This window comes from Brassica napus, chromosome C3, assembly GCF_020379485.1.
Source record: "Brassica napus cultivar Da-Ae chromosome C3, Da-Ae, whole genome shotgun sequence".
NCBI classification, from domain to species: domain Eukaryota; kingdom Viridiplantae; phylum Streptophyta; class Magnoliopsida; order Brassicales; family Brassicaceae; genus Brassica; species Brassica napus.
In genome coordinates this window covers 58,813,693-58,823,491 of record NC_063446.1, presented here as the reverse complement: position 1 = coordinate 58,823,491, position 9,799 = coordinate 58,813,693, and the positions used below count along the sequence as shown (strand labels likewise).

Genomic DNA, 9,799 nt, shown 5'->3' with positions numbered 1-9,799 from the left:
AAGTAGCCGCAGCCATGATTTACTTGGTCAATGGTACTGGCTCTGAAAAAAATCTACTTTGAATATTTCGACACTACGTTATAAATATTTCTATCTGATTAGTGAGCCTATCGATGGGCTCATAAGTCATAAGCAGTGCCCAATATCACCACCAATCACGAAATGGGCTAAAATTAAAGGGAATAAGACTAAATCCTCTTTTTATCACCAACCAGGATTGATAGGAAAAAGGTTCGGTTACAAACAAACCATAAGGATCAAGATGGGAAAGCTAATGCAGATACAAGTGTCACTCGGGATAAGTGCATCAGCACACGTTCGTTGCTTCTGTGTCTGTGGTGGTTTCGTCTTCAACGGTGCTTCTCCTACTCAGCTACAAGGGCTTGGAGGAAAATGCATACTGCAGCGTTGGCAGGGACGTGAACTGAAACGTCTATATGTGGTGATTTCGTGGCAGGCCGTGTGGACATAATGAATCCAGTTCAATGGTACGAGCATTTGCGGAGAATAGCGTTGCATATCACTGAACAAGGGATGTGATCGAAAGAGCACCGCAGAGTTGCCTAGGAAGCTTTTAAAAAGAATGTGAATTAGATAGAGTTCACCTTGTGACAAATAATGACTTCTACGTAAGGTAGACAAAATATCTCCACGCGCGCGATGATAAACAATCCCACTCTCATCAAATGCGCGCGGAGCGCGTATATGTCTACAAGTCTATAACCCACAGATTTCAGCCATTTTTGACATAATTTATTAGAAAGGGAACGACCTGAAGCGCGTTGACTGCTGTTTGCATAATGCCCTGTGAATAATAAACTATCTTTTTAATATTCAACTAAACTCTGGCCAGCGCGGATATGAATTTCCAATTTTTAATTATTTATTTTATTAACTGATGTAATTGTAATATTCGTTCATATTATATTCATTAAGTAAATATTTTTTTTTTGCGTCTTAAACTTTCTATTTTTTTACGAATGTGTGATATCATATAAAAAATATAAAAAAATAAGTATAGAATTAATTAGATAATTTTAAAAACAGAAATTTTTCTTTCGTGTGCGATATCGTATAAATAATGATCCGTCCAATTAACAAAAATCATGATTATTTTATGTGTAATTTTTTTATTTTGACCGTTTCCCTAAAACTATATTAAATTTTACATATTTTAATTAGAATATTTTTAATATCTTTACCTTTTTATTTGAAATGCAACTCAATATTTTTTTAACAATTATAACAAAATATTTTAAAATATTTTAGAATTTGTTTAAAAAATATGAAAATTACATTTTAAATTAAAATTATCCTAAAATATGATAAGTTTTGATGTAAACAAAAACTCAAATTATGTCAAAAATAATGATATTCAATGATAATAACAATTTTAATTGATTATTTAAAAAAAAATACATTTACAAAAATATTGTTTGAAAGAAAAATCATTTATCTTTCAAATATAAAATAAAAATATTATAATTAAATAATAAAAAATATAAATAAAAACCATAAATTTAGCAAATGACAACTGAGTTATATTATGCTAAATTTTTTTTTCTAACAATTTATCAAATGACAAATGAGTTATGAGCAAATAATACCATATAATTTTTAAAAACATAGTCATTCTTAAATATTTTTTGAATAAATAATTATTTTTAAATTTAATCAAGTGAAAATAATATTCGTACAATTGTGTGAGTCAAATTCTAGTTTTATTGATGCATGTTATATATTAGTGCTGCATGTTTTAGGTAATATTTTAATGATGCACGTTTTTAAAAATCTTCATTAATAAAATTATGCACGTAAGGATAACTCATGAGTTTTTTTGGTTGATTTAATGAAATTAGGTCCATATTTATTTAAGGATATATTTCATTAAGGTAACTGAAAAGACAAGTAATAAATTAGGCAGTTTTATTCGTTTTAGGATATTTAATAAATGCAACTGAAAAAGACAAGCAAAAAAATGAGAGTTTAATTAATGAAGTAAGAACATTTTCAAATGGGTACTTCTCTTTTAATAATATAGATGATTTAATGACATTATGTCCATATTTATTTAAGGATATATTTCATTAAGGTAACTGAAAAGACAACTAATAAATTAGGCAGTTTTATTCGTTTTAGGATATTTCATAAATGCAACTAAAAAATACAAGTAAAAAAAAAGAGAGTTTAATTAATGAAGTAAGAACATTTTCAAATGGGTACTTCTCTTTTAATAATATAGATGATACAAATAACTATTTTGTTTTTCTTCAAATCTCACATTTTTTTTTCAAATCTCACTTCATCAACTTTTTAATTACAAATTTTAGAAATGATCTTCACGTTGCATGGATTGAACTTAAATCGAATTATAACAAATTCTTTTTAATATTTTTAATTTAATTTTATTATATTTTTTAACCAAAATCAATATTTTTAGTTCATTTAAATCTATATACGCTATTCATAAAAATTATAATATTTGGTTATGATATTTTAAATTATGTTTTATCTTAACTCAATTAATAACTAACTAATTTTTTTGATAATTTTTTTTTGAATTACCAGGAATTTTAAGTTTTACATTTTCATCTAATTATATGATGCAGATAAGTCTTTAATCCAAGAACATGTCTCTAAGAACCCTAAAATTCTTTGATCGACTGTTCAACATATCTGTCCGCTGCATCAGTTTGGTATCAGAGCCAGGTAGTAATGATGCAGTTTGGTATCAGAGCCATGTAGTAATGATGCAGATAAGTATATAGAATATATCCAAATATCTTATTATTTATTTTATTATTTGGAATAAATTAAGATAGTTACCTTTTATTTGTATTTTCCATATTTCATTCGTTTTTCTATTTTAATTAAGATTAAGGTTTTTTAGATTTAAAGGATTTATTATAATAAACATTCGAGCCTAAAATTGTATTCAAACTTTGATAAATAATAAACTACTTGTTTTGTTTTATACCTTGTTCGATTTGATTAAATTCATCAAGCAGGAAGTTGGTTTTAAAAAGCTATCGAAAGAAACTCTTGATTGATCCAAGATCAGGTCTCTAAGAACCCTAAAAGTTCTTTGATCGACCGTTCAACCTATTTGTCTGCTTCATCAGGTGGTATCAGAGCTGCGTCTCTTTGGTTTTTCAATTGAAGAACGATTCTGGATGTCATGGTGAGTGCGAACATCTATCTTATCCAGGATGAAAGTTCCTTTATTGAGAGAGAAGAAAACTATGAGATCTATCAAGAGATCTATGGTGATCCCATCTACGACGTCTACGAAGGTGATGTCCGCGTAGTCGACTTCATCTTCAATGAAGATTCTTTTGCAAATCTCGTCTGTGCAAAAATCGTGCAGCACGAGATTCATGGAAAGTTCGTGCACGACGAGTTCCGTGCAAATTTTGGGCAAGGTCAGAAGATTTGGCTTTGTGCAAAATTCGGATTTGAAAATAATTTCTTAAAGATTTCAGCTATAAAAAACCGATTCAAGATTCGAGGACGAATCTTTTATAACCTGGAGAGAATGATGCAGATAAGTATTTGGAATATATCCAAATATCTTATTATTGATTTTATTATTTGGAATAAATTTAGATAATTATCTTTTATTTGTATTTTTCATATTCTAGTGGTTTTCCTATTTTAATTAAGATTAAGGTTTTCTAGATTTATGATTTATTATAAATAGGCATTGAAGCTTAGAGTTGTATTCAGATTTGAATAATTAATAAACTAGTTGCTGCTTTATAACTTGTTCGATTTGATTAAATTCATCGAGCAGGAAGTTGGTCTCAAGAAGCTATCGAAAGAAACTCTTGATTGATCCAAGAATACGTCTCTAAGAACCCTAAAGTTCTTTGATTGACCGTTCAACGTATTTGTCTGTTGCATCATTATGGCTATTTATAATCATTTCATCTTCTATATATACCTTATGCTATTATTAATTATCTATGATTTTTTTTTATAACCGTGAGAATTCTAAAATCTCTCTAGATTCAAATATCAATCACACTAAGCCCATAGAAATTCATGTTTTCTTCCCGCTTCGGATATTTATCGGTGGCCAATGATTTTTTTTTAAAATTCTATACTTACATATTCTAGTTTTATGGGTAACTCCTAAGTTTTAATTAATATATTAAAATATTGAATTCAAAAAAAATCAAAGAAAATTAATTGTCACTTTAATATGAGCGAGGACATTGGAAGATGGTTGGATGGTGAAGTTTGATCCTGAAGTGAAAGGTTGAATGAGAATGGTAGGATTTTGTGTGATTGATGGGAGCTATCTTCTGCAAGTAGGGCCTCCTCTCCTCTCTATTATTATATTTTCCTATTAACTAACTTTCCCATTATTATCATCATTGTTATATTTTTTTTTCTCTTAAAATGATTTTTGTATGCCATATAAGTTCACATACACACCATCGCCCAGTGATTCAAAATCTCTTCACTGAAGTTATGTTTTTGAAGAATGAAAGGATAGAACTACAAATATACTTGTGTTCTCGTCCCGTTTGTTGGCTAGGAATAGTTTGTTATCCATTTAGATGCAATGCAGCTACATCATAAATTGGGTCTTCCATTGAAACAGTGATATATCATGGAGCTCTTAGCTCACATTAACATATGTATTTTTTGGAACAATGACAAATGGTCACATATGTAATTTAGACTATCTAGAACAATGGCAGTTTATATAATTATCATGGACTATTCATAGTTTAGAAACAAATTTTAATTTTCTTAGTTACATTCAAATAGTTTTGTTTACCTTTTTTTAGCAGAAGTTTTAGTTGCTGCTTTTCCATTATTGATGACTACAAAAGTACAAATAACTAAAAAGAGTCGATGGGGTGGGGATAGAAATGGCCAACTTGAGTGGTAATATACATTAGTATAAAATCAAATAAATGTTAGGTAAAGTGACATATCTCACTTTATCCCAATCAACTTCGTGTCTCAAAAATTTTCTATAATTTTTTTTATCTGAAATTTCGTTCATTCTTCAAGCCAAGTCTATTTTCTATATATATTTTTTCAGGGTTCTTGGACCACCACTTTTATGGGCAATTAGACGTTTGTAAAAGAAACAAGAGGTTGAACAAAAAAATGAGATAAAAAAGAAAACAAGAATAATGAAAGAGTCATGAATACATAAAATATTATGAGTAATTTTTATAATAGTATTATAGACAACAAGTATACTACATTTACACTGACATAAATGTTTGATTACAAAATACAAGGAATAAGATAAAGGTATAAGAAAATTTATGCCGGCGAATAATGGTATATCTGATAAGAGTATGTAACTAGAATTACATATTAGTAGTGGTTGTTTATTAGAAAGAAGGAAAGGTGGGTAGAAACAACGTTTTTTAATTTTTTTCAAAAACATTTGTATCATAATTCATTCGTGAACCAATATAAATGGAGATTACACTAGTAATTATCTACAAACAAGCTGTAGAGGATGACAAGTGCCGTCTACAGAACCATGTACCAAGCATTGTAGTAGTAGTGGATGATTCTTGTCTTTTGTTTGAAGAAAAATATTCCATTAGACCCACTTGCAAGACTTTGGATATGTAACATTTGTTTAATGGGTTAATTCAGGAAAGATTTTAGCTAAAAATGAGTGAATAAGGAAGAGCATCAATAAGTAAATATTAAAAACTCAACTCTTGAGGTCATTTGCTACATGATTATTGCTCACTGTTTTGGTTGTTGTTCATTGACGCCTTCTCTCTCTAGAGTTGTGGAGCCCAGAGACGCTGGGGTGGGGGGGACCTTTAATGTGCTGGCTCCGACTTCGCCATCGTTGGTCTTTTATGGGTCTTGTCTGCTACACTCTATAGTGAGAAGAGAGAGAGAGAGAGAGAGAGAGAGAAAATATAAACTTTGTACCGTGTTGTTATAGCTTGTAGTAAGAAAAGAAGAGAGGTGAAAAGAAAAAAAAACACAAATACAAGAATGATGAGAGACTTGTCGTTCGGCGACTTGACCAAATCTTAATCAGAGCTTAACTGTTTCTTCCTTGACATATAGAAAGATCATAAGTTGCGAGCGAGAGACCATTCTTTCTTTCAACTTTTATTAATATTCTATAGCATTTGTTAATTGATCTTCTTCTTCCTCATCCCTTCGATTACTAAATTTATAAAAAAAAACTATATAACTAGGTTGATCCTCCTTTTAGATCTACAAGTGCGAAATTTCAACGACCACTAAAGGTTTCATCTTGCAAAGGTAAAGCTTTCCATCTTTCTTTATATTGCTGGAGAATACGAATCTACTCAGAACAATCCTTTTGTATTTTTATTTTTAAATTCGGATCGTTGGAGTTGTAATGTTTCTTCATTGCCTTTGACCAAATCAATTTTTTTTTTTGGTTGTTGTATCCTTAGATTGTGCATTCATCCAACAGTGCCATCTTCACTAATCCATTTGGAGCTGCTGCCATTTTGAGACAAGTTCTTATGTTGTGTTACATTCGAATGAGATGAGGAGGGATGCTATCTGCCTTGATGAACTTCCTCAATGCCTGTCTCTGGCCCCACTCCGATTCAGCCTCAGATTCTTCTGGCGGCGGCGGCCGTCAAGAGGGTCTCTTGTGGTACAGAGACTCCGGTCATCACGTCTCTGGTGACTTCTCAATGGCCGTTGTTCAAGCCAACAACTTGCTCGAGGACCAGAGCCAGCTCGAGTCTGCCCCTCTTAGCACCCACGGCTCTGGTGGTCCTTACGGCACATTTCTCGGCGTCTACGATGGCCACGGCGGCCCTGAGACTTCCCGCTTCATCAATGATCATATGTTCCACCATCTCAAAAGTGAGTTACTGACCGAAAAACATTTAAGATCATCAACCTATTTTGCTTTATACTCTTGTTCTTGATGTTACTTAGGTAATTTTAGAGCTTCTTGTTTTTTTTTTAAAAAAAGGAAATAAAAACACTTTATCACAGGTAGTTACTAGTTAGTTAGTTAGCTTAACTAGAAAGGATCCTGGCCATTGTGTCAAAGGTCTCCGGTTTGAGTGACTGCTGGAACGAAATTAATATTACAATATAATTTCGAGATTAGAGATTTTGGCACTTCCTGATATTAAAAACAAACGCTCTCTCATAAAAGAAACTAAAGATTTTTAGTTTTGACCTCATTTGTTTAAATCCTTTGTGTGCACCACAGGATTTGCTGCGGAGGAACAGTGTATGTCACCGGAAGTGATAAAGAAAGCCTTCCAAGCCACTGAAGAAGGCTTCCTATCAATAGTCACCAATCAATTCCAAACGAGGCCTCAAATAGCCACCGTTGGCTCATGCTGCCTTGTCACCGTCATCTGCGACGGGACGCTCTACGTGGCCAACGCGGGAGACTCGCGTGCCGTGCTGGGACAAGTCATGAAGGCAACCGGCGATGTTCACGCTGCTCAGCTCTCGGATGAGCACAACGCGTCTATAGAGTCAGTGCGAAGGGAGCTTCAGGCCCTGCATCCGGACCACCCGGATATAGTGGTCCTGAAGCATAACGTTTGGAGAGTCAAAGGAATCATTCAGGTGAAATAAAACACACAAATGTCATTTGTTTTGTATAAGTCTTACATACAGTTCCTGAGGTTTGTAATGGCAGGTTTCAAGATCGATTGGGGATGTGTATCTGAAACGGTCGGAGTTCAACAGGGAACCGCTGTACGCGAAATTCAGACTGAGGGCACCGTTCAGCAGGCCGTTACTGAGTGCAGAGCCGGCGGTGACGGTGCATAGGCTGCAGGAGCAGGACAAGTTTATAATATGTGCGTCAGATGGACTATGGGAACATATGAGTAACCAAGAAGCAGTAGAGATGGTGCAGAACCATCCGCGTAACGTAAGAATCATGTTAAATAGAAACATAAGTTGTTGTTGTTTGTTTTTTTAGGTAGTGAGTCTGTAGAATGACAAACAAGTGTTGGCAGGGGATAGCAAAGAGGCTGGTGAAAATGGCGCTACAAGAAGCGGCGAAGAAGAGAGAGATGAGATACTCAGACCTGAAGAAGATAGAGAGAGGGGTGAGAAGGCATTTCCACGATGACATAACGGTGATAGTTGTGTTCTTGGATGCAAAGCCTGGTGAGTTGAGAGGACCGGTAGTGTCAGTGAGAGGCGCGGGTGTGAGCATTCCCAAGAAAACATAGGCGCCTTGCTACCAACACGCCCACTCTCAAGCTGCTGACTCCAACGTTACATGATGACCAAAGAAGTGTAAACTAATGAATGAATTATTGTGATTGAAATATGAAGTGGTAGTTTTTTTTCCTTCTGTTAGTGACTGGATAAAGAAAGACAAAAAAAAACAGAATTATTCCTTTTGAATAACGCTCTCTGTTTTCTTCTGTACAATCAAAGATGGAGATGGTTGCCAAATCTCATTCTTATATAGACAAACACTTGGATAATTTGTAATTATTTACGAGTTAGATTCTGTGATGACGGATCAGTTACTGTCTGATGCGAAACGCAGCTATATCTTGAGTTCTAGGACAAGTCCGAGAGGGAGTTTGTGGCTCAGGGAGCTTATGATACACGAAATATATTCCAGTCACTGGACCTGGCATGGACACTCCTCCGAATCTTTCCCCGTGAGTTGCTTCACCGTATACCCGGCGAGACAGCACCACCAGCTGGTTAGCAGCGTTGGTATGATGATGTCCGAATGAATCTTTTGTCGGAAACTCTGTCTGTGTGTCGTCTGACTCAATAAATGGTATTTTGTTCCCAATCGCCAAACTCTTCATTATAATTTATTTGTGTATGAGATCATCTTCCGACTCCTTTCTTGTACCGGTGACTAAGGCCTGGACGTTTTTACCCCAGCCCAAAATACCTACCTAAACCCGAACCGAAAAAAAACGAAACCGGATTCAAACGGTTATACGAAAATATCCAAACGGAACTTGTGCGCATAGTACTATGCGGTTTGGTTATAACCCAAACCGAACCGAAATCCAAACTAGAATCTGGAGATATCTAAAACTAGTTAAATATGTTAATGTTTCTATATATGTTAAGGTGATTTAGATATTTTAAAGTATTCAAAATATTTTTGTAGTTTGTTTTATTTGTTATTTTGAATATTTTTTAGTTAATTTAGATAGTTTAACTAATTTTTAATTAGATTTGTGAATAATTTCTATATTTTTTTTAAAAAAATTATCAATTTTTGAGGTTTTAAAAATATTTTTGGACGGTTTCAAACATTGGTTACAATCCGATCCAAATTGAACCCGGAAGGAACCGAACCAAACCCGACCTGATAATTAGTAAAACCCGAACGGGACTTATGAACATAACACCAAAAATCCGAATCAACCGAACCGACGGAGCCCGAACGCCCGGGCCTACTGGTGACGATTGTTAATAGTGCTCTGGTATCTTCTCTTTTACGAATTTGAATTAATTTGATTATTCGAAATCTACGAATGCCTTGGAGTTAACCAAAATATTTGATGGATAATAAAATCAGTAACATCACCTAAACTCTCGATGTAGGAATTGGATTGACATATCTCAAAAAGTCCAGCAATACATCTCCATCCATTGCTGCTCTTCTTCTCAAGTAGCTTCAGATGACAAACCAAAGAGGATCCACCCTCTGGCTGTTCCCATCATTTAGATAGGACCGTTTACTTTTCTGGTGACGCCTTACTACGGTCTCAGTCAGATTATCAGTCTCCATTCGATGGGATATTATTGTTTAATTTCACTAAACATATTGACTTTTTTCTCGGTGAGCTGAAACATA

General features: G+C 33.9%; 1 protein-coding gene across 1 annotated transcript; it reads left to right on the top strand.

Annotated features, from left to right (window-relative positions):
* Nucleotides 1–5,877: 5,877 nt before the first annotated feature.
* On the top strand, nucleotides 5,878–8,463 carry LOC106389921 (probable protein phosphatase 2C 64). Its single transcript, XM_048750309.1, has 5 exons — nucleotides 5,878–6,267; nucleotides 6,426–6,849; nucleotides 7,208–7,575; nucleotides 7,649–7,885; nucleotides 7,974–8,463. The coding sequence occupies exons 2-5, from the start codon at nucleotides 6,531–6,533 to the stop codon at nucleotides 8,190–8,192; spliced, it is 1,143 nt and encodes a 380-aa protein (XP_048606266.1). The 5' UTR covers nucleotides 5,878–6,267; nucleotides 6,426–6,530; the 3' UTR covers nucleotides 8,193–8,463.
* The last annotated feature ends 1,336 nt before the right edge of the window (nucleotides 8,464–9,799 follow it).

Excerpts from the sequence above, each read along its gene's own strand:
- LOC106389921 (XM_048750309.1), top strand. The coding sequence starts at position 6,531 with ATGCTATCTGCCTTGATGAACTTCCTCAATGCCTGTCTCTGGCCCCAC. Across the intron at positions 6,850-7,207 it reads TATGTTCCACCATCTCAAAA|GATTTGCTGCGGAGGAACAG; the intron begins GTGAGTTACTGA and ends TGTGCACCACAG. Across the intron at positions 7,576-7,648 it reads GAGTCAAAGGAATCATTCAG|GTTTCAAGATCGATTGGGGA; the intron begins GTGAAATAAAAC and ends TTGTAATGGCAG.